Raw genomic sequence first — 25,511 nt, 5'->3', positions numbered from 1 at the left:
ATCTCCCTGAATTGTCTGTCATCTGCTTAGAGCCCTCTAGAATTGCTGATCAATTATGGATTTTTTTTTTTTTTGGATGAGGACCACTTCTTGTCAATTAAGAGCCAGGAGGTTATAGTAACCTAGTCACCTTGAGGATCAGCACTTCAGGAAGGTGCCAAAGTTGGAGAGAAACATCTGTTTTGGTGCTGACCTGCAAAGGGAGGGAATCCCAAAGAAAATCTACTTCCTGTGGATGATTCTTTTTTCTTAGAGCTTTTTTTCCTTCTCTTTACTTATTATGTTTTTTGTTTAGTTTAGTTTAGTTTTTTGCTTTTTTATCTTGAGACTCTTTAAGCACAAAGCATTCATCAAACATTACTTGCGAGAACCATTCTGGAAGGGAAGGTGGAGCAGGGCAAGCAAGGACTGCTTAGGCCAGTGTGGCAACCTCTTGCCTGCCCTCAGGGAGCCCGTTCTGTGCTGGTAGCACAGCCTCGGGGGTGAGTGAGCTTCCTGCTGCCTCTTGTTTTTGTAAGATCCCCTTTGAGAGTCAGGAAAATTGTGTGAGAGCATTTAACATAGTGACCTGTGCATGGCACTCAATAAATTTGCCAGAAAGCCTTTAGAAGATTTCTCCCTATCTTCCTAGCTTGCCTGGCTTTCCAACATACATGTGCAAAAAGGTTATTCTGTGTATCTTGCAACAAAACAGAGAAAACACTTATTTACAGGCAGCCTCAGCTGAACGATGCAGAGGCCCAGGAGACTGGGTCGTGTCAGTGAACTGATTTGACTTGGACCAACTCAAATCCTTGAAAGCAGGTGGAGGTATAAATTATAGATTTAAAAAGAAAAGCAGATTTGACTGAACACCCTCTCTTTGATAAAGCAGAACAAAATGGCTTTCAGGAATTCTTAGTAAAATATTTGCTGGGTAGGCACAGTTCATTTGTTAGGATACCCATACGGAATGTGCTGGATCATTTCTTGCCAAAAATATTCTTTTGCAATCATGTAGCTACGAACTGTGTTTTCTTGGAAGCCCAGAGATGATTTACAGATGACAAATACACTTGGTAACCATTTCTAAAAACGTAGCTAATTATGTCGATAAACCCTGTCTTTTACAGACTAAAACCAAGCACATTGGATAAATGCAATAGCTTAACTCTGTATTTAATGGCTGAAACAAGAAGACGAGGCAGGAAAGATGTTCTTGTTTTGGCCCAAATTTGTACTTTGCAAACTGGCCTGTAAAACTGGGTAAAACCATTTGATCCATGGTGTGAAATAATACATCAAACGAGAAGAATAATACACACAAATGAACAACTTTTGTTAAATAGGCTCAGGCAAATGGTAAACAGTGGCTTTTGATCCAGATTCTGCATAACTCTTTTTCTTATTCTGATGCATTCTCCTAAATTAGAAATTGTGGTCAGCTCAGAGCTTATGTAGATAGCTAAAAATACATATTAGGCAAATGATGAAAGGCAAAGTTAGGTTTGATTTATCAAAAAGTTTAGAGTACTTGCTAAGAGGAAGCACTTCATTTGTCAGCGTCTGGGCTAAAGTCCTGGTTGCATCGTGGACTAAGCGTGGGCCTCAGGTAAGCAACTGTAAAGCAGGAAACCCCATCTGTAAAACTGTAAAATACAGCATCCTCTGTGAAGTGGGAATGATGGTATTTCTACCTTTTGGGGCTATGAGGATTAAATGCACAATTAACATAAAGCCCTTAGCACACTGTCTGTCCCCCATTAGCACTCAGCAGAAGATGGTGCTCATGATTAGATTTTTTCAGCCTCTTGAGTTGTTCCTGGGTTTTGCCCTGGTGGTTAAGGGGAGATGGTGAGAATTGTCAGAAAGTGCAAGTGGAACTGCTCTTTCTGAGGCTGGAAACAGAAAACAAAGGCAATAGCCCCTGGGGATGTGGTGTCTTCTTTAAAACTCCGAGGCCAATGCAGCCGGGAGGACGGGCAGATAGAACTTCTGAATATTCAGACAAAAATGTTACTTTATTAATGAATCTAGGAGCTGTTTTTCTTTGTTGACTCAATGACAATTTTGACAGCATCCCCAGGGCATGTGCGTGCTTATATTATTTTCTGAGCATGGGAGTGCTGAGGCTTCTTCCTGTTTATTTGTGCTTGTATTTATTTTTTTATTTTTTAAGTTTATTTTTGGAAGAGAAAGAGTGAGCAGGGGAGTGGCAGAGAGAGAGAATCTGAAGCAGGCTCCAGGCTCTGAGCTGTCAGCACAGAGCCCAAAGTGGGGCTCAAACCCACGAACTGCAGGATCATACCTGAGCCAAAGTTGGCCACTTAATCGACTGAGTCACAAGGTGCCCCTGAAGGAGGTCATTCTGATTTCTTAGCATATTTTTAAGGTGAACAGAGGGGAGGGGTCCTCGGTCAGATTAAGTGTGAGACAATCCAAACAAATGGGCACAGAAACCTCATCTCCGTTCATGCCGTCCAATGTCGGTGCATCACCATTTATATTCTTCTCGGTTTAAAGCCACGCCCCATCTCCCATCTCCCGTGGCTGAAGGATGAACAAAGTGATAGGACACGCAGAGGCGCACAAGAGCAGATTGGGACAGAAGAACTCCTTCTTGTTCCTTCTGGGACACGCTCTCTTTACGTTCCTCCTGTCCACCAAGCTTTAATAAAATTTTTAATGTTTTATTTATTTTTGAGACAGAGAGAGAGAGAGAGAGAGAGAGAGAGAGAGAGAGAGAGAGAGAGAGAGAGAGAGAGAGAGAGACAGCATGAGCAGGGAAGGGTCAGAGAGAGAGGGAGATACAGAATCCTAAGACAGGCTCCAAGCTCTGAGCTGTCAGCGCAGAACCCGACCTGGGGCTGGAACGCACTAACGGTGAGATCACAACTTGAGCCAAAGTCAGCCGCTGAAATAACTAAGCCACCCAGGAGCCCCTCCCATCCACCAAATTTTAGCAGCGCAGCCCAATACTCTGTGTGTGTGTGTCTGTGTGTGTGTGTGTGTGTGTGTGTGTGTGTGTTCCTTTGTGTGAATGGAGCATGGAGGTAACCTACAGAATAAAGGACATTCTGAAGAGAGAAACCTCTTGGAAGCTGCTCTCAGAGAAGGTTAGGAGACAGTGAATGGGTCCTGTGAGCTGTGGCTCCTCACAAGCTCTCCCCTCACTGAGCCCTAGCTCATCTCCCCTCCTTCCCACCTGTCCCCAGACACATTCCCCCAAAGCCAGAATTATGCCTCACCTCTTGTTTCTAAGAGAGCTATCCAGAGGCATGATGAATGACCGGACTGGCTAGTTGCGGTAAGATAAGCAAATCGTTAGCATGGTCATCGCACAGGCACAACTAAAGTTGATAAACTTTGCGTGGGTGGAAAGTCCACTAGCTCCTTCCTTGGGCGGAAATGTTCCTTTTGAAGTCAGCCGATGTGACACAGCACATTTTGATCCAGCTCAAACAGGTTAGAGTTACCTCACATCGCCCACGCAGACTGTAGTGATTTCAGAACACCCACACAGCAAATCATTGTTTCTTTTTCTACAAAGAGGGAGATGGGTTTGGGGTAGAGGGATGAGGAAGAAAGGTAAGAGAGAAAGAGATAAGGAGGAAGAATGTCACGCAGAGAAGGAAGAAGAAAAACGAATAGTGTTCCTTTCTCCTTTTCTTTTTAAATCAGCATCTAATTTCATCTTGCTCCTGGTTCTCTAAACAAGGGCATACAAAGATTCTAATTTGGAGGGCTCTTATTCTTGAGAATAAGAATCATATGCCTATTTTATATGCACCTGATCATTAATGTTACCAGAGATCAATTCTACCTTTTCTCAATCACATACTTCAAATATATATATTTTTACTTATGGATATGAATATGTACACAAGATATTTTCATTTCTAAGATATTTTTTTGTGGCCCTTTGGCCCAGAGAGAATGGGAACTTTGTGAAATGACACCCAGTGCATGATCATTCTCTACAGTTTCCAGGGGACTATTGAGGGAAGGTTTTACTCATTGAATGTCGTTGTCTGCATATTTGAGTTGCTGGTCTGATGCAGGGCCACCTCCTACAAATCTCCTAACAATTTAGTCAACTGTCATACAGGACTTTGAGAAGAAGTTCTTCTCCTATCAGATTTGACAGTCGTTTATAATAATACTAATGAGAATGTACAAAAAACTGGTGCTGGCAGAGAATGAATGGGAAGAAAATGCTTTTTTTGGTGAAGACAGAAAATGTCCATGATTAGTCTCATCAGTTTGACTGTATCTATTTTTCATGATAACACACATAGGTGAACAACAAATTACTTAAAATCCTCTTGGTTTTTACTTGGTTTACATTTCATAGTCATTCTCAATATTTGTTACTTATATTTCTTGAAACTCCTGATTTTGTTTGAGCAGCAATGTGCACTACCTGTAAGGATCAGTCTGAATTAGTTTAAGCCTTCATGGTAAGCGAACTCACTCCTACTGGCTTTCCCAGCCCCCTGTGCAACGAGTGCCATGCATGTGACTGTTGTAACCAACAAAACCTATGGAGAAGTCTGCTGCTAGGGCCGATAGCAAATATTCACTAGCCTGATGAAGAGACAAACACATGTGGAGAGTTCCCTAAAGACCTTCTTCCTCTTCCTGCTTTGACCATAGTTTCAAAGGAGGGCTGCCGTCTTGAGACTGTAGGTGGCAAGTCCAAGGTCAAAAGGCCAACATTCCGGAGATAGAGAGTGAACAATAAGAAATGCCTAAGTCTCACATGATAACACAGAGCAATGCCATCCCAAAATGACCTGCTTATAGGGTTCTTGTTTTGTGAGACATTAAATATCTTTATTGCTTAAGCCACAACTGGATGGATGGATGTTGACTCAATAAATACTGAATTATTTAGGCTTTGCTCCTGATGGTTGGCTTACAGCAGTAAATCAAACACACCACCTCCCTGGCCTCATAAGGTATGTACCACGTCAGAGGAGACATATGCTACAGAAATGAAAGAAAGCACATATAATGTGCCAGGTACTGGTAACCATTATGGAGGCTATGAAGCAAGGCAAAGAGATTGAGAGTAATGGAAGGCTGATTTATATTGATTATTCATGGAAGCTTTTCTGAGAGGTAATCATTTGAACAGAGACTTGAAAGAATTAAAAGAGTAAGCCAGGTGGAGAGCTGTGGGTATTCCGTTACTTGCAGCTGAAAGCATCATTAACTCTTGCATCCCATAAGCTTGTAGTCATTCTTCAAAACAGAGCTCCGATATCATCATTTCTGGGCAGACTTCCAGGACCGCCCACTCACTGAAGTCAATCTCTTCCTCTTCTAGACTACTTCCGCACCTTAGACCCATGCACTCTTATACACACCAAGGCTTCTTTTAATTTCCTTGTTGATATAGCTTATAAAGCCACTTTCTCTAGACTGTGAGGCTCCAGAAGGACAGGATCCATCCTTACTGCTATCTTGGCTCTTAACATTATCTGCTTCCCTAGTAAGCTCCATGTACCCACTGAGAATTATTGACTTGACTAGAACTTCTGTCCTTTGGACAGAATATGTTCTGGATACACATGTGTGGTTTCCACTGTAGTGTGATGAAAAGTGGGCACCTGTAGAAAATTTTGATGACGTGTGATTATTTTTTGTGTTGAAGAAATTTGTCTCGCAAGCATTGAGAAAGTGGACTGCTCAGAGTTTGTATGAATGTGTACAAATTACACAGGTCACTTAGGCAGAAAATCTTTGGTTTCATTAAGGAGAAAAAAAATATATCTAAGATGGTTGAGAAGCAACCTGATTCCCTACCACACATCTGTCTAATCAGAGTATGTCCTTAGTCTTTGGGGTAAGACTGCTCACCAAGGTAGGTGATTACAGTCCCCTGAGTATTTCTCTTGGTAGGGGAGGAAAAAGTTAATCTCGTTTACTGATCTTGCATGAATCCTCATCTATGAACCTTCCCTCTTTGGCAACCCGACCCACACTCATTTCAGTGCAGGGCAAAAGCATATGATTGCCTCAACCCCAGATGAACTCAGTTTTACCATAAAATATGACTTAGCAGATATTATATTTTTAACTTCAAAGGTGAAAAGAAAGGAAAAGGGCGTTTGAAGAAACTTAAAACATCAACGATGGCTTTAAAAAAAGCAGGAAAGAGTTTGGTTTTAGGTACCTGTGTGAAAATTTAATAAAGAGAGGATCAGCGGATATTAAGTGTATTTTTACACTAAATCCAGAGTTTGTAGAATAAAGCAAATAATGTGCTTTAAAAATTTTTTCCTTAATATCAAAACAGAAGAAAAAGCATTGGCTTTGTACAATCTCAACTAGAATCAAATTCCCTTCCTTTATGTGTTATATTAACAGATATTAATATTAGTAATTAATATTAATGTTTGCTTTCCATGTGAGTCAATCTCTTACTTGAAAATCAGAAAGGCAAATAATGTTTTTTTAAATGGTAGGGATATGATAATCTAAATTTGTATGCTTCACAAAATTTTTCTGAAGGATGGGCTCTGAGTTCACTAGGATGTCAAATAAAGACTCACTTTTTGAAAATAACTGCTAGATACTTATTCTTTAAGTTTGCATTTGAGATTTCAAGTTATATTTTCCATATTTCCTAAGGGAGCATGTATAACATCTATCACACAGTCCCCATCACAAGCAAAAACAAATTTTAAAGGAGTCTAGACTAGGTTGGTACGTATAAAATCTTCAAGTCTTTACAACAATATACTTATAACACCAGAAATGGTAACTGAACAAATAACTGAGAGTAAACACAGGTAAGAAAGCCCAGCTTCCAGAAGAACGTATCTTGGCACATGCTAGTTTGCTTGGGATACCCTAGATACCCACCCCTGGTCAGAACAACCCAAATTTCTAAGTCCTGCTTGGATTCACTCCCCCTCTATACAGAGAGGGACATTCTCATCTTCACCCATCAGTCAAGGTCAGTTTAGCGACAGCTTAGCTTCTCTCAAGTGACAGAGGGGACAAAGAGGTACTGGGGAGGTGGTGAGATTCGATTCCATGTCCCATGCAAGCCAAGAAGCTGTAAATGAATGGGATGCACACACTGGAATTAATGGAACATGTTTGATGGTCCTTTGCCATTAGCCATTATATGGGCTGCTTTGGATAGCAGTTGGAGACACACTTGGAATTTTTGAGAGAAACAATTTCATACCCATCATACTCATTTTCTTGCTACTCTTCCTCTTTTTATCTTTCTGTTTGTTTGTTTGGCTGACTGGTTGGTTGGTTGGTTGAAAGCCTTAGCCTATTCTCTTAACTAGAAGAGCATCTGCCCAGCACAAAACTCAACAAACTCACAGGAGACAAAAGACATTCTTGGTTTGATTGCTCCTAATAAACTTCAGTGCTTCCAGACCACATAATGTCATAGAGTTATTTGTAATGCTTCTTTAAAAGGGTGACTGGGTTCAGAAATAAACTGCACATGGTAAGAAGAGCCTCCCATGGGTTATCCCTGAAAAATGAGTTGCAAGGCTTTGGGAGTGGTGGTGGTTTCCGGCCATTAGCGTTACTAATCAAGGCCAGCTTTGCATTTATGGGAATCTGCACAAATCAGGATGATACAGGCTAAGCTCACTCAAGCAACCCTGCCTGAGTTCTTCAAGGTTATGCTCCAACAAAACTTTACTCCAACTATCTTTGGTTGGAATGCTTCATTATTTGTATATATCCTAGAGAAAGAGTCCATGAAGTAGATGCATTAGGTCCGTGGGTCACAAAAATCATATTTATCGCTTCGTGCCCCATCAAGCAATTGCTGTCACCTCTCAATTAACCTCGTTATTGGAGGAAGCATTAGTGGAGACCATACAAATCCTAGATAACCGACCCGTGTCTTTCCTGCTGCCACAGTTGCAGCTGAGGTGAGAGAGAGAGAGAAAGAAAAAAAGATAATGGGAACGCCAAGAAAAGCTTGGGGGCTAAGAGGTCTCTTCAGGAAAATTGGAATTGAGGGTGCCACTCTGCCCCCTTAACATGCCCCTTGCCTTTCTGCCCTGTGCGTGGAAGCAAAAATAACATTACTTTCCCTGCAAACTTCTGGCTGACAAAGAAAAGGTGAGGATTAATGGGAGCCAGGAGGAAGGAATTCTGTGAGGCTGGCAGTCGCCTGGCAGCCAAGGCCTGGAGGCCTCAGGGGATCACAGGCCAATTCTAAGAGGATGCTGCTTAGCAGCTCCAACAGTGCCCCACGCTCTCCAGGCACAGGTGAGTGCTTGGTGCTTTGCCCTTTAGGATTCTGACTGTGTCAATCAACATGGCAGAAAGTGTTTAATTACAAATGTTATAATTAATCCCTTTAACACATGATAAGCATTCTCACACTACAGATGCCTACGGGTATAAGGACATGTGCTTCGAATCAGATCCCAGGCATTAATGCTGTTCCCATCCTTCCGGTGAAATGAACCCACCGGGCCAGACACCTCCCTCCCAGGCCAGGAGCCACAGGAAAAGTAAAGATGATGCCTCTTCAAGTGATTCCTAGTGGCACTGCTCCAGGAAGTGTTCACATTTTAACAAGGGAGAAAACGTTCAGTGATAAAACACACTGAAATTCCAGACCCTACTGAGCAGCCGTGGGTATGGGAGAGACAGAAGGGGAAGCAGAAAACCTCTGAAGTCACAGCAAAGATAAGGGCACATTGGAAAGGAAACCTGGGAAACAACCTTGGGGACAGAAAGGCAAAAAACCATAAAATTTTGTTTTAATAAAAAAAACCAGTTTGCATTTAAATGCAAATAAAGAGACAAATTCATGTCCTTTGTAAATATGACTTTCCCATAAAATTAGTGGGGTATGGGAAACAGCTAGTTATCAGGTTTGTTTGTTTGTTTTTGGCCTCAGAATGAATTTCTGTGTATTATTTTGAGAAATCAGGAAACTAGATGAAAAAATTCAAATGATAGTAAGAAACAGTGGAAAACATCAGGAGATTTCTGGAAAATATTGCTCAAAATGCTTCATACTACCAAAGAGATGGAGAGAGAGAGAGAAAGGGAGGGAGAGAGAGAGGGAACTGTAACAGAGGGACTTCAAAAGTTCAGTTAAAAGAAAAGGCTAGTGGCTCTAAAAAGGAAGGTGACTCCTAAACAACTTGGAGGATTATAAAAAATGTAAATATTGACTATAAAATATCAGCAAAAAATAAGAGTTAAAGAAATAAGTGAAGCTCTTCATCGGATTCATTATTCTTTAAAGCCTTCGGTGAAGCTCCCCACCTGGAAGCTTCATATGCAATGAAATGCGACACTATGATTTCTCGGCTGAAAAGAAGGGGTGAAATTAAAGGTATTCTTACTTCTCTTCCCTTTTTCAAACCACAGAGCAAACCACAAAGTTAGTGGAAACAGAGGAACACAGCAAATGTAACCAAACAAGGAAACACAAAGTCTCCCATCCTTGTTACAAACATCGAAGCATACACGACCAAATTCAGGAAGGACACTGAAAGCTGACAAGCATCTCAAGTCTCAAGCAGGTGCAAAAAGTTTCTGGCCAAAGTCATGTCAAAAGTGTCTAACGGACGTATGCACTGTGCCTTTGATGAGAGTGGCAAGAGGCACAACTGAAGCCCTAGACACACAGTCGGACACACAACACAGGGAGAGAGGCAGAGCTAAGAGAAAATGTCAATACTTTATTCCTATTTACTTTTGTATTGTGTTACTGCATTCCTCTTAGCCAAGGAAGACTTCCAGAGATAACGACATATCTATAGAAAGTCCAGCAGAACAAGCCAGTAAAAAGAAACAAAAAATACACAAACTTGGATATTCTAGATAATTCTTTCATGCACAGAGTACAAATCTTTATACTTTGTGCCAATGGAAATTTTCTCTTAGATGACTATTCTGATTGAAAGCATTTGAATATTATATGTCAAGTCCAAAGAAGGAAATACTAAATAATAGGTAAAGCAACTGATTCTGTCAGGTTAAGCAACAGAATTTGAAAGATTTGCTAAAAGGTTTCAATCTGAGCACCCATTTAGGTTTGCAATGGAAAAAGATGAGGGAACAAGCAGAGGAGTGTGATCAGATTATAATAATCTCCTTGTGTTGCTGTCAGGAGCTAACATCTATTTCATCAAGAAAATACAATTTAGTACACAGAAAAAGCAATTCAGTGATAGTCGGGGTGTTTACTAACTGGTTTTAGAATAAGCATCTTCTCTCAGCTATAGATCTGGCAAATAGGAATAAGAACCACTGGAAGGATGTAAACAACTTTTTAACTCTGCCTACGAGGGACTTCGGGCTTGGTACATGTGGTAGACCAGCTCACCTGGCCTTTTGTTTTTCCTATTCGTGGGCTAGTAAATGAAAGGCCGGGATTTGAATTAGGTAACACACTCTTCCTTATTTTCACAATTCGAGATCTATGAGTGTTCTCCCTCTTTTCGTGCCTATCCACAGGTTACAATCTGTAGAATCTCATGGGGCCCTGGCCTTTTAAAGAAACCCTGTCTATGTATAAACAATGGATGGTTAACAGACTTGTGAAGGAAGTCAAGCAATGGAGGGCATCTAACTGAAAATAATGAAAATCAGTGAAGCCAGAACAGACCCAAACATTAGACAGCGTTTACTTAAGTGATATTAGCTAATGGCACAGGTGGATGAAAGAAGCAGTATGAGCGAATGCCGACTTCCTCTTTTAAGTTATAAAATACTAAAATGGTCATAGACCCAAGGACCATACATTTCAAGTTTGCGCTGCTAGAGAAGCTGTTACAGGTTGAAGTGAGTCTCTCTAGAATTTATATGTTTAAGTCCTAATCCCCAGGGCCTCAGAAGTGACTGTATATGGAGGTATGGCCTTTAGAGAGGCAATTAAGATTAAAGTAGGTCATTGATGGGCCCTAATCCGGTCTGCCTGATGTCCTTGTAGGAAATTAGGACATGGATACACAGGTGAGGATACAGGGAGAGGAGGCCATTTACAACCCAAGGAGAGAGGCCTTCGGAAAAAGAAATCAACCCTGTGAACACCTTGATCTCAGACTTCTAGTTTTTAGAACTGTGAGAAAATAAATACTGTTGGTTAAGCCCCCCTCCTCCCACTCCCAGTCTGTGGTGCTATGTAATGGCAGCCCTAAGCAGACTAATACAGACAATTGCTACAGTGAGCCCTTCTCTTTCTCTTAGAAGTCTGAAATAAGACCTTTTAAGTTTCTTTTACAGTTAAATGCATCCTACATCATACTCACAACCCCAACAGGAAAGGCCAGCACAGCTAACATCCAGTCCCGGAGTGAGATGAGCTTCTTGAGCTGCCTTTCTTGTTCTTGGTTCCCATTTCCTCTAGTCAGAAGACTGGAAAGATCAGTCAGCACGCAAATACCAAAGAAGACAGCCTGGATGACCTACAGGGAGACAACAGTGGGTGTTAGTCAATAAGACCTAAAGACAGGCCAGCTATAGGACAGCAAGCAAGCTACAACTTTGCAACATGACACATGATAAGGGATGATCAGAAGCATATTTAAAGAGCTGGCCCAACAAATAAAAAAAAAGGAATAAGATATTTACAACTTTCTATCATAGGTCAGAAAATTCATGTTAAAAACACTGCTTCCATTTTCACTCACTTCAGGACACATGCAAAATGTGCATGCACATACATGTCTAAAGAGCGTCAACATAAAACAATATCAAATATCATGACGACATGTCCATTATTTTAAAATATCACATCTGTGGTCTCATTATATTGACTAGTGGGGTTTAACAAACATCTAAAAAGTGCATAGTAAAGAATCAAGGTAGCCTGAATAATAAATGAATTCTGTCTGAATGTGAAGGAAGTTTCCAATGCTCTAATTTCCTAGATTTAGAAAGTTTTCCACCAAAGGAAAGTGGTAGAAAGCTTCTAGTCTTTGAGTCACCGAGAAATCAAAGGTGGTTGCTAATCATCAAATAATCAAAACTGGTACAGAATGATTTTCTGTTGCCAAACCTGAATGATATGACCTCCTCAGGTTTTCTGTTATTATAAAATAAAATCTTTCCAAAGTAATACAAACATAGATACCCACACCATATTCCCTCCAAAAAAGCTTTCAGATGTACATTCCCAAATCAATTACAAATTAAACCACTTACATCAGTTACATATAACTTGGAGTATTGCAGGGAAGGACAATGAAATACACAATTCAGTAATTTGTGAAATTCCTAAAGTGGGAGCAAAAGTATCAATGATCCAGAGCTGTGGGTGAAGGCAGGAAACATACTGTAATATAGCTTGGCAAATGATAATTCAAATTATGGAAAGGGCAGAAAATATATTCCCTGGGCTCAAAGTCAAACCCATTTAATACCAAGAGTAGAATCGGGGTAAGTTTTCTGGTGTCTCCCACCAGAAATAATTTACTGATGATACATTTGCAAAAGATACAATTTTACTCACTACCTCTTTAGAAAACAAAAAGTTTTTGGTAAATTTCGATGTTGGCAGTGGAAAGGATCTGTGAAAGCTTTGTAGATGAGTTCTTCACTGAGGCACAGAACAAAGGGAAGAAGGACCCTCCAAATTACCAGGTTCCGTTTAGCACTGTCACATTCAAGATTGTCAATCACTCTGTTCAAATTCTTACCTAAGCCATTTTGAAAATTAACAATAATGAAGAATCCATTGCTGGTCTTAGTCAAATAAACAAAAATCCTGCAGTATTTTTACATATAACACAATCACCATGTTCTTCCAAGTTCACCAAATCCTGCTATCATTTGCCAATGTTAGCTAAAGTTCTATTCCTTCTCATAACTTAGCCTGCCTTTTAGCTTCAATGACTTAAGGTTTATTGTTACTCTTTCTACAATAAGAAAAAGGAGAGGGGGAGAAGCTGAGACGGCCATAACTGAGCATATTGGCAAGAATCATGTTGTGATGGCCAGAAATAATTTCAATGACTCAGGGAATAACTTCACACTTAGGAAAACTTTCCATACCATATCTTATCATTTTAGATGTTTGATCTTTATGTCAACCCTAAGGGGTTTTGAGAAACTGGAGTGGCCAGGCTGGGGAATAAAAATCTCCATACCAAGTTGGCCAATAAACATATTGAAAGGGGCCCTACCTGACCAATTACCAGGGAAATACAAATGTAGAGCACAGTGAGATAGCATTTCTCAACCATATAATTACTCACAATTTAATTCTGGCAATACCACTGGTTATAAGGATGTAGAACAACTGGAAACCCTATGGTAGGAATCAAATTGGGACAACCACTCTGAAGAATATTTGCCAATGTCTAGTGATTTATAGATGTGCATCCTCTATTATCCAGTGACTTCACTACAGATGGTGCTTGCGACCAAAGCTCTCAAACATGTGCTCTAGTCACATGCACATGAAGGTTAACTTCTGCATTCATTGCTTCCAAAAAGTTATATAAATGTCTCAATTATTACTGGATAAAGAAACTGTGCTATCTTCATATAGTGGAGTTCTAAGTACATATCAATTTTTCATTCTGACAACAAAACGTTAAACAAAAAAAATGAAATGAAGAAAATGCTGCATTTTGACAGCAATAAAATAAATTTCAAAAGAGTGCAGATAATTTTAAGGATGCATGTATATAAAGTAAAATATGAAGAAATGTAGGGAGTTAATAGCATGGAATTCAGGTACCTCTCCAAGGAAGATAAGCCCGGGGGAGGACACAGGGCCTCAACTCTATCAATAATATTTCATTTCTTAAGTTGATTAATTGGGTATATAGAATTTTCTTATATTGTTCCCTATGTACTTCATTATTATGAAATATTTCCAAAGAACTTAAAAATAAAAGGTAAAAAAAGAATAGTTTTCATATTTTGGGGATATAGTTGATGAGTCTCTTCCAATTGTTTTCCTCCTAACTCAGTTTCCTTTAGTTTTAAAAATTGGCTGGTAATAGCAGGATTTACTAAAACCTCCAAAATTAAGTGAATTAAGTGAATTTAAAATTCCATGATTAAGTAACTACTGCCAGAGTTGCCTTCCCACCATAAGCAGCTAGACATTTGGACTATATATATAAATCAGATTTTTCATACACTGAATTTTTTCCTCTGCAATTAGCCAAAGAAATCTCTCATTTTTTAAAAAATGGCTCACCTGATGAGGTCAGGCTCATCTTGAATAATTCTCCTTGTACCACATAAAGTAATGTGATCATAGGATTCATTGTATCCACGGGATCTTCCAAAACCCCATGGAAGGAGATGATACAATGGTGAAAATTACTGAGAGTCATTTTATTATTCTACCTACCACAAGCTGTAGGTTAAACAATTTTTAGATCTCACTCAGAATGGAGAGGTATTCAAGTTCTGACCAGAGGGGCCTTATTGACTACAATAAGAATTCAGTAGAGACCTAAGAAGTTTATTACCTAATTTGTGATGCTAAAATAGCCTTGGAATAAAGGCTAGTTTATATCCATGCCAACAGTACTTAAAAACAAGCATTAGAGAAAAATGCAAGCCTATCTACAAGCAACTTAAATACCTGCAAAAACGAAATTCTACAATTTTTAAAGGAATATAATAAAATCCAGACATTCAACAATGTCCAAAATTACACTATCAACATCCAATCAAAATTCACTGGACTTTTCCAAGAAGTAAAAAAAAAAAATAAATAAAATAAAATATATTCCTTAATCAAGAGGAAACTAATGAAATAAAAACAGATATATGGGATTGTTGGGTGGCTTAGTGGGTTAAGTACCCAACTCAATTTTGGCTCAAGTCATGATCTCACGGTTTGTAAGTTCAAGCCCTGCATCAGGTTCTGCACTGACAATGTGGAGCCTGGTTGGGATTCTTTCTCTCCCTTTCTCTCTACTCCTCCCCTGCTCATGCTCTCTCAAAATAAAAAAACAAACATTAAAAAAAAACAGGTATAGAAATGACAGAAATACTGGAATTAGAAGACAGGGACATAAGTTCAAGAAGTTAAATGAAAACATTGGGCCAAAAAAAAAAAAAAAAGACATTAAAAAGAACCACACTGAACATTTAAAAATTAAAGGCATTGCCTGAAACTTAAAAGTCACTGGGTGAAGTCACTTATCATCAGGAAAATATAAATCAAAGCCCCCTCACACCAGTCAGAGTGGCTAAAATGAACAAATCAGGAAGCTACAGATGCCGGTCAGGATGTGGAGAAATGGGCTCCCTCTTGCACTGTTGGTGGGAATGCAAACTGGTGCAGCCGCTCTGGAAAACTAGATGTATGTGGAGGTTCCTCAAAAAATTAAAAAATAGAGCTACCTTGTGATTCAGCAATAGCACTACTAGGAATTTACCCAAGGGATACAGGAGGGCTGATACATAAAGGCACATGTTGCCCAAGGTTTATAGCAGAGCTTTCAACAATAGCCAAATTATGGAAAGAGCCTAAATGTCCATCAACTGATGAACTGATAAAGAAGATGTGGTTTATCTATACAATGGAATACTACCTGGCAATGAGAAAGAATGAAATCATGCTATTTGCAGCAACGTGGATGGAACTGGAGGATATTATGCTCAGTGAAATAAGTCAGTCAGAGATGAGCAGATATCACATGTTTTCACTCATATGTGGATCTTGAGAAACTGAACAGAAGACCATGGGGGAAGAGAATGGGGAAAAAAGTATATACAAATAGAGAGGAAGGGAGGCACACCACAAGAGACTATGAAATACAGAAAACAAACTAAGGGTGTATGGGGAGGGTGAGGGAGAGGGGGAAAATGGGTGATGGGCACTGAGGAGGGCACTTGTTGGGATGAGCACTGGGTGTTGTATGTAAGCCAATGTGACAATAAATTATGTTCATAAAAAAATCTATTTTAAAAAGTCACTGGGTGGAAAAAATAGGCAACTAGACACTGCAGAAGAAAGACTTAAAAATTGAATATTTAAAAATGCAAACTATTCAAAATGAATCAGAGAAAGAAAAAGATTTAAAAAATCAACAATATCAGTGAACTGTGAGAAAATATGAAACAGTCTAACATATGTGTATTGGAGCCCTAAAGGGGCAGGAAAGGGGGGCATGTAGAAAAAGTGTTAGAAAAAAAAAAAAGAAAAAGTATTAGAAGAAACAATGGTTGGAGTTCTTCCAAAGTTTCATGAAGTTTTCATGAAAACTATAAACCTACAGATCCAAGAAGTGAAACAAATGGAGTGTAAACAAAGAAAACCACATCAAGATACAGTGTAATCAAATGCTGAAAAATGTGTGAAAAAGACTCCACGTACAGAAAAATAAAGGTAAGAAATCTCAGTCTTCTCATGTAAAACAACACAAGCCAGAAAACAGGGGAATGACACCTTAAAGTCCTACTAGGAGGAAAAACTCCCAACAGTGAAAGACTTTTTCAGACAAACAGAAGCTGAGAGAATTTATCATCACTAGCCTTTCACTACAAGAAATGGGAAAGAAATGGGAAACATGATACCAGATATAACTTCAAACCTACACAAAGCAATCAATGACAATTGCTAAAAATTATAAATATGTGGATAAATATAAAAGACTTATCTTTTAATTTTTTTATTTTTAAAAGATAAATGATTAGCACAGAAATATGAGAACATATTGTGAGAATTTAAACATATTTAGAAATGAAATCATGACAGAGCACAAAGGGAGAGAAGAAATGGAAGGTGTAGGTTTTACGTTTTTAGTTATATATGAAGCGCATAATATTATCTGGTGGCAGCCGGTGATAGGTTAAAGATGTATACCGTAAACCCTAGAGGAACCATTAAGACAGTACAGTGGAGATCTTCAGCTAATGCATTAGTGGTCTGTACTACATAACAAATTACCACAAATTTAGCAGCTTAAAACAACACCAATTTATTTGTTCACATTCTGTAGGTCAGAAGTCCAAGTGGGTTAGTCTGGCTTCTAGGCCATCAAAATCAAGGTCCTGGCCAAGCAGCATTCTTACCTGGAGGCTCAAAGAAAGGAGCTTCAAGATCATTCTGGTTGTTGGTAGAATCCAGTCTCTTTTGACTGTAAGACTGAGGTTCATGCTTCCTTGTTATCTGTTGGCCAGTCACTCGTAGCTCCTGGAATCTGCTCTCCAATCCTTGTACCTGCTTCCCCCCAACCCTTGTCCCCCCAATCTTCAAGTCCAGCAACAGAATATCCGATTCTTCTTGTGCTTGATCTTTCTGACTCTCCCCTCTGCTTTTGTCTTCTGTTGTCAGTCTGAAAAAACTTTCTGCCTTTAAGGGCTCATGTGATAAGGTTAAGCCCACATGAATAATTTCCCCTTCTTAAGGTCAACTGTGCCATACATCATCATGCAATCAGAGAAGTTCTAGGTCATTAATTCAATGGGTTCTCAGGGTTAGAGTGGAGGATCTTTGGGGGCCAACTTAGAAATTCTGTCCATCACAGCTAATAAGCATAGAAATAAAACGGAACACTAACAGTACATTGGGGTAATCCAAAAGAAGTAAAAAATCGGGAAAAGGGAACAAAGAATAGATGAGACAGAAAAAAAAATACAGTAAGATCTCAGACTTCAACCCAATAATGCCTATAATTACATTAAATACAAATGGTTTAAACTTTCCCAATTAATATCAGAGATTGACAGACTGCATTTAAAGCACAAACAAAAAGCACTATAGGTATATAAATATAGATTTGTTAAAAGAAAATGGATGCAAACACTAACTGTAAGAAAGTTGGAATAGCTATATTAATATTAAAAAGTAGGTTTTTTAAGCACCTGGGTGGCTCAGTTGGTTGGATAAACATCAGACTCTTGATTTCGGCTCAGGTCACGAACTCATGGTTTGTGGGATCGAGCCCTGAGTCAGGGTCCACACTCACAGCATGGAGCCTGCTTGGGATTCTCTCTCTCCCTCTCTTCTGGCCCTCCCCTGCTCACATGCGCACACACACTCTCTCTCAAAATAGATAAATACACTTAAAACAAAAGGGTAATTTTCAAGATAAACAATGTTACCAAAAATAAAGAGAAACATTTGATAATGATAAAAGGCTCAATTCATTAAGAAAGAATAATATCTACAAAAGCAAAAGCTGATTTAATATGGGACTAAATTACTCAATTACTGTCTAATAATATTTTTAATAATAAACACCTCATGGATTCTTGAGAAATAGCTGCTTTTATGAAGCTTTACAAGGAAAGGGGAAACCTTAAAAAAGCAAAAAAAAAAAAAAAAAACGGAAGGGGAGAAACAGAAGCTCATATTCTACAGGAGAAAACAAAAGCAATTCTGCAAATATACATGTGAAAATAAGACAAAAGTTCGTCAAACTCATAAGGTCAATGGTATTATGAAGTTTTATACCCTATACCCTGCTATAGTCAATTCATCTTCTTCTCCAGTGGTGTCATCTAACACTGTAGTCCCCTAATACCTGGTAGCTATTCTGTCACTGTCGGGGGACCTTGCCATGCGCTCTCCCCACCTTGTGATCACAGCATGCCACCTGCCTCACCTCAACTGCTATGGAAAACTTCCCCAAAGCAAGCATGTGGCGGTCACAGAAAAGAGGTACCACAAAACAATTCTCTCCTCATTTCCAAACATCAGGAGACAGAAAGGAAATTGTGGGGTTTTGTTAGTTTTGTTTTGTTTTTAACTCACACTGGCTACTTTTAAAAAGATAATTCCTAAAGATGATAGGACAATCCACTGGTCCCTAGGGAGAAGCATGGGCTGACTTTGGGTTATTTGCTTATTTAAGAAGCAGTCAGACAATACCATTAAACTAACACTTTAGCTCCTTTATTAGAATTTGATTGGAGCTGACAGCCAACAAATCACATGAGAGACATTTTACTCTATTGCCTATGTGTATCATATTGTCTGTTGCAACTTAAAACTCATTAAATTAACTTAGGAATGTGAAAGTCGAATGGAGATGCACAAGTGAATTTTAAGTAGGATTACGATTACCTTGAAGCATTATTTGGCTCCAGCCATTCTGCAGGGTTGGCATTTCCAAACCATCAACTCAGCATGACACACATATATACCATCTGGCTTTGAGTTCTTAGCAGGCTGGCTGCTCTTATTATTTTGTATCATGTGTAGAAATGAAGTGGTCAAATGTACCAAATCTCTCCAAGAAATATAAATAGAGATTTATCAGAATGAAAAAAAAAAAAGCCCAGGATATTTTGAACTCACTCTAGTATTTGTTCCTCTAGAATATTCTCTACTGTTGAATAATTCCTTCTACATCTTCTCTCCACCCCCTCAACTCTCCCTGTCAGGAAATAATAGATTATTTACTGAGTCATTTTAGGTTCAGGATTCATTTCCACAAGTATGGAAATTCCATTCATATTCTTATCTTTTCTTACCCAGGAGTGGTTTTTGTTAAATTAACTTAATATTATTTTCTTTTTTTCTCTGGAATGCACTAAACTATTGCAATTCTGTTTCTAGCATAGGGCAAATTTGTTAGACTTCTGCCATTTACTCCCAAACATACTCGATATGGTTTATCCAGAATATGTTTTATTTCATTTCGTTAGATCATCTTCAACGTCCTCAATTATATGTAATTATACCAAAGCTTTAGTCTCCTTATCAAGTTATTTCATTACTATAATGAGTTGCTAATTTTTACAGGCCAACCTCAGGTAAAAAAACAAATAAATGCACCAAGGGAGGAAAAACAGGATTTAAGTAAGAAATGCAAATCACTATTTATATGAATTTTAAAAGACCACAGAATGACTATCTTAAACATTGGGAGTAAGATCTCTAATGACATATATGTGTCGTGTACCACATTTTGATTATACTGTATTTTCATAAGATTTATATAAATAACACAATAATGTTTTTTAAAATAAGCCTTATGTTAGGGTTAATTTAGACATGGTCTACAGAAGAAATAAGACAACAGAAATCTGAGGGGTAGCAACAGACACTGGAGTGATGTGAATCATGGAATGAAAGAAAACCAGAAAGAACAGATGGAAAGAAGGCAGTAAGATTTAGAGGTGTCATAAGGGATGGTCTGGAGGAGTCCTGTGTGTGAGGATGAGAGCATTAATTAAAGAGAGATTTAGAAAAAGAAGAAAAATTCATGGCAATATCCTGCTTTTTATTTACTTTTTATGGTTTGTTTTTGAGGGAGGATGTGCATGGGAGAGGGACAGAGAGGGGAGAGAGAAAAAGAGAGAGAGAGACAGACAGAGAGAGAGAGACAGAGAGAGAGAGAGACCTCCAGCAGGTTCCACACCCAGCATGAAGCCTGATGGGGGGCTCCATCCCAAGACCACAAGTTCACGACCTGAGCCAAAATCAAGAGTCCGACACTCAACCAACTGAGTCATCCAGGTGTCCCAATATCTTACTTTTTAATAGTGCATGATTTCGTCTTCTTGTTGTTAAGGTGAAGAGGGAATGCTAAACGTATTTCAGCACCAGGAGGCTGTGACTCACTATGAAAAGAGATGAGTGAATTCCGCAAGGATCTCCTTTTCATTTGTTTCCACTGTCTTCCTCACCTGAGTCATCTGAGTACCTATCGCCCTGCGAGTCCATCGGCTACATGGAGGAGGCCGCACTCAGTTACACATTTGGATGCTACGCTGTGGAGAAAGCGATGCATTTAAAACTCCCACAGGCTCTCTCTGCCTCCCTCATCCACTGAGATTATCCATCAGACGCACTGGCTGGTGAATTTTCCTCTGTTGCCCTGAACTGCCCAGTATGACTCTTGCACTCTGGTGACTGAAAGGCTATTTGTCTAGGTCTGCCATTTAAGTGATGTGCTGTAAGCCCAAGCTTTTTCAAGGAATCTTCACCACAAACATTTCTGAGGAGATGGACTCACTGCATCATCCATCCTGTGGTTTTAGAATGTGATTTAGGATCCATGCCCGTGTACACAGACATTTACCTCACACTGCTCTATCTCATTAGTGAGAATCGATGGAGTAGGCCATAAGTCACCACCAGCAAGCAATCCATTCAGACAGAAAGAAAGAAAAATAAGTTTTTCAGTCAGAAATAATGCACTCAGATAAGCAGCTTCGGAAAGGAAAGCTTGTCAACAAAATTCATTACAATATCATATAATTGCTTTCAATATATAATAAGGATATGCTTCATAAAGTAACGGGTACAATCAAACCATGTTCCAGCAACAACCCGTTAAAAGTACAGCAGGGACCCTTCCAGAGACTCTATTCGAAATCGGCAAATAATGACAGAAAACTGCCCTCAGGGTTCTTATTGTGCTTCACTGACACTGGGAACAACACAAAACTTCTGTAGGCTTAAAGATTTTTTAAACTATTAATATTAGCATGAATCCCTTTTGAATACTGAATTAAACACACCATTGATTTATCAACAAATATTTATTGATTACTGTGTACAAAGCTCTTAGTGAACTAGTAACGCAGAAACGCAGACTATCAAACGTTCGTTTCACTGCAAATGGGAATGTGCTTTAACCTATAACTTGGTGGAATTCACATTTGCTAACTACATGATAACCAGATTTCAGCTCAAGAAGAGCAATGAACAATTATTTAAAAAATGGTGCATCTTAACACAAATCTGTTCAGTAGAGCATTGAACTTTCTAGCATTGTAAAATGTATTGCATCCCACTAACTCATTTCAGCAGAAGATGATTTAAGTGCCAGACATAATCACTAAAGAACTAGATAAATTTGAAAGCGTAAATTAGAAAGGGCCTTGACCTGAATTAAGATCAAATCAGGGGGCATCTGGGTGGCTCAGTTGGTTGAGCATCCATCTTCGGCTCAGGTCATGATCTCATGGTTCATGGGTTCGAGCCCTGCATCGGGCTCTATGTTGATTGCCAGCCCAGAGCCTGGAGCCTGCTTCAGATTCTGTGTCTCTTTCTCTCTCTGCCTCTGATCACCCTCTGTCTCTCTCTGTTTCTCAAAAATAAATAAATGTAAAAAAAAATTAAAAAAGGATCAAATCCAATCTTAATTGATTAGATGATACAGAATCAGATCTCCATATATAACCTGTGCACAATCTGTATATAATAAAATGAATGACATATATTTAGAACATATATACATACAGGGGAAATTGTGTTAATAAAACCAATTAGAAAAACATGTCCCCTGTCCTGAGAAGTCTCTATTTTAAATATTTATTGATCTATTGATTTTGATCTAACATTGAATCTACAGAAAGGCAAAGTCTACGCAGTCATCTGTAACTACTTGGAAGGGAACTGAATGGTTAACATACTTATGAAGGTGGTTCCTGTTTCTAGATACTGATTTCTGTTTTTAGAAACAGATCTTCCAGACAAAAGTTTCTGAGTGGTTTAAAGATCTCACTCCTCCCAGTATTTGCTCAAATTGGCCATTGTTCTACCCTATTCACTGGCTTAATATATCATTTTGAAGTTTACTGGTACAAAGTCTAAAGAGTGTAAGACAAACTATTCTTGGGGCACCTGGATGGCTCAGTCAGGTGAGCATTGGACTCTAGAGATTGGCGCAGGTCATGATCTCATGGTTCATGAAATCCAACCCCACATCGGGCTCTGTGAAAACTAAAACTGTAAATTTATGTTAGGTTTTAGAATTGAATTCATTCATTTTTTTTTTAAATCGCAGAAGTTTAGGGGCGCCTGGGTGGCTCAGTTGGTTGAGCATCCGTCTTTGGCTCAGGTCGTGACCTCACAGTCTGTGGGTTTGAGCCTGCCATTGCACTCTGTGCTGACCTGAGTCTGGAGCCTGCTTCAGATTCTGTATCTCCCTCTCTCTCTGCCTATCTCCCACTCATACTCTGTTTCTGTCTCAATAATAAAACAATAAACATAAAAAATTTTTTTAAATCGCAGAAGTTTAATATAAAGGATATTTGAGCTATCATAGGAGACTTACTGTAAGATGTAATAAGAACTCTAAAAGGTACTCTGTGTCTCAGAGATGTTATTGAAAGAAAGAAGAACTGGGAAGAGGCCCTCCTTCCCAAGGATGGGCTTCAGACCTCACTGCAGGAGGTGTGTTTGCCGCCTGCTGGTTGGTGGAAAAGCTCTCGGGTTGCTGGGGCAAGATCTGGTCCACTGTCACTGGGCGAGGCAAAGCAGCCTTCCAAGGTGCAGATGAGCCTCGGCAGATGTGCAGGTGCACAGAGGGAGCTAAGCAGTCACTGGGGGCAGGAGGCCTGGAGCATGTGGTGCCCTCCTTGGGAGGGCTGCAGGAAAATGGTCACCAAGGGCCTGCACATCCCTGCTTGTGGCTGGGGAGAAGCCATATTAGATGTGGCTGATTGGGGGGCAGCAGCTAGAACCAGCAGTGATGCCCTGTCCTCCGTTAATAACACTTCAGCACCCTCTACTTCACAGCATCCTCACTGTGGAGGAGACATGCTTGGAAAGTTCAGTCCATTATGGAAGAGCAGGTATTACAGGGTGAATCTGGAGCTAAGAAACAACACATATCTCATTTAATTCACCACGACTTCAATGGTATTTAATAGCACTGAGGACATGGTTTCATTTATTCTAGTGAAATGCAGAAGAATCAGGGAAGAACATTTGCTTTTAATTATTCAGACTGGCAAGATGAGTCTTATCTCCTGGTATTAGGCCATTTAATTGTTTTATGTCTTCTTTCATAGAGAGTAAATCAGGCAAACCAATAAATATATTGTCTTAACATTTCAAATATGGTAGAACATTCAAGGTGGTCTATTTTGCTACTAATTTGTGATACTTGTGTTAGACAGAGAAGACTGGAGTGAATGGCCAAAATGAAATTTTATATATATGTTGAAATTTAACCCAATCATTGTCATGATCTTCCTGTTCATTTCAGAATTGTTTGTAGTGACCAAAAACAAAAACGAAAAACCCCAAATGTGCACAAACTCAACCTCTTAAGTAGAGGTATTAAAAGAATAATAGTACACAGCAGGGAAAATAATTTACCTGGGGGAATCTGTGTCAACATAGGTGGATTGCTCAAGCATAACTTCTAACAATAATTGTAAGCTGGAGAAGACGGAAAAACCTACGTTATTACTTAAAGTCCAAAAAGAACTGAATAAAAATCCACAATAGTAGCGCAAAAATACACATGCAGTAAAGCTGCAAAGAGAAGACGATGATAATAGAAGCCACTCAGAGCCGAGTTAGACCTCCCTCCCCTCTTCCCAGGGAATCGCTCAGGTCACCTTTCACCTTGGTTCCTTTACCACCTGCATCAAATATAATGAAATCATCAAAAGCATTGCTGTTTTATAAATACCTGACTCTGTGGTGGGCCAAGGAGGGCAGGGTTTGATTTTCATTTGATATTGCATCCCTTGAGATTGGCATGGCATGTGGGATGTGGTATTAATACCCACTTGCCAATTACCGAATTAATGAGAGGGGCAAAGACAGCCAAACAGGATGGCAGGGAACTGCCACCTGGAGCTGGTGGACGCATGGCTAGCAGGTGTCAGGGAAGGGGCACCTTCCGGTAAGAAAGGTGCCGACAGAGCTCCGTTTCCACTGCCGTGCACTGCCGTGTTACTTGTTTGCAGTTGTGCTGGTGCCCTAAGTTACAGAGCATGCAAATGGGACCTAGTGGGTTTGAGGGTTTGCAAGGCAAGCCCAGCAAGACATTAGGGCGGTGAGGGCATCAGGAGATGAGTAATGAAAGATCCCAAGGTGTAGACTGGCCAGAGAAAAACAAGTCAAGAGAGAGAGAATGTGAGTCCTTTGCTGGGTGAGGGTGGTCACGTGTCTGGTGCAAGGGAACAAAATGGAAGATGGGTGGCCGTGGTTTGTGGACTGAGAAAGAGTGAGAGGTCCGGCTGTTCTCGGTGACAATGAGACCCAGGGATGGCTGTTGCACCAAGCTCCAGGATGGACGGGATAAAAATCAGAAGAGATGAGGACAAAATATATTGTGAGGAGTGAATTTCATGTACTAATGATGTTATTGTAAATTATGGCACCCCCCTCTAAAACAAAGTTAAAGGAAATTAGAGTCAAAATACAAAAAAACACTGATCCTAAAAAAAAAAAATCAGGGACATTTTAGAAATCTATCAATGAAGTATATCAATATAAAATACATGTATAAAACAGTGAATAGTAGCTGACTATCTTTTTGCATGAATAGAAATACAAACTACATTTTCCTTTCAGTTACATTAAAGTAATGCATTTTCTTCTGACCTTGCCACATGTCTGTTCTCAGAAACAAAGTGGGTTTAAATGCTAATAAATAGATGGAAACATCAATAACCAAAATGGATAGAATACAAAAAAATGACAACTATGTATCAATTTGATAAACAAATTTGACTTATACTCCACCAAGGGGATAAAACTGATTGTTACAGATGGAATAAAACAGGAAAATCCAAAGTCTTCTGGAGAAGTTCCAACAGGTGTCAATAAAAATACAGATTCCCTCTAAAAAAAGTATTCATCCAGAAACTTCTCCTGAGAGAAGCTAATTCAATACCACATATCA

General features: G+C 39.3%; 1 protein-coding gene across 5 annotated transcripts in view; it reads right to left on the bottom strand.

The window, feature by feature from the left end:
* The window catches only part of AIG1 (androgen induced 1), a 242,150-nt gene that overhangs the window by 174,733 nt on the left and 41,906 nt on the right, over positions 1–25,511 (bottom strand). For all 5 annotated transcript variants that reach the window (XM_029944331.1, XM_029944334.1, XM_029944330.1 and 2 more), the window contains exon 2: positions 11,244–11,399. In XM_029944331.1, the coding sequence (XP_029800191.1) occupies positions 11,244–11,399 (156 nt within the window). The remainder of the gene's footprint in view (positions 1–11,243; positions 11,400–25,511) is intronic.

Source organism: Suricata suricatta, chromosome 7 (genome assembly GCF_006229205.1).
Source record: "Suricata suricatta isolate VVHF042 chromosome 7, meerkat_22Aug2017_6uvM2_HiC, whole genome shotgun sequence".
NCBI lineage: Eukaryota > Metazoa > Chordata > Mammalia > Carnivora > Herpestidae > Suricata > Suricata suricatta.
This window is presented reverse-complemented; position numbering and strand designations above follow the sequence as displayed.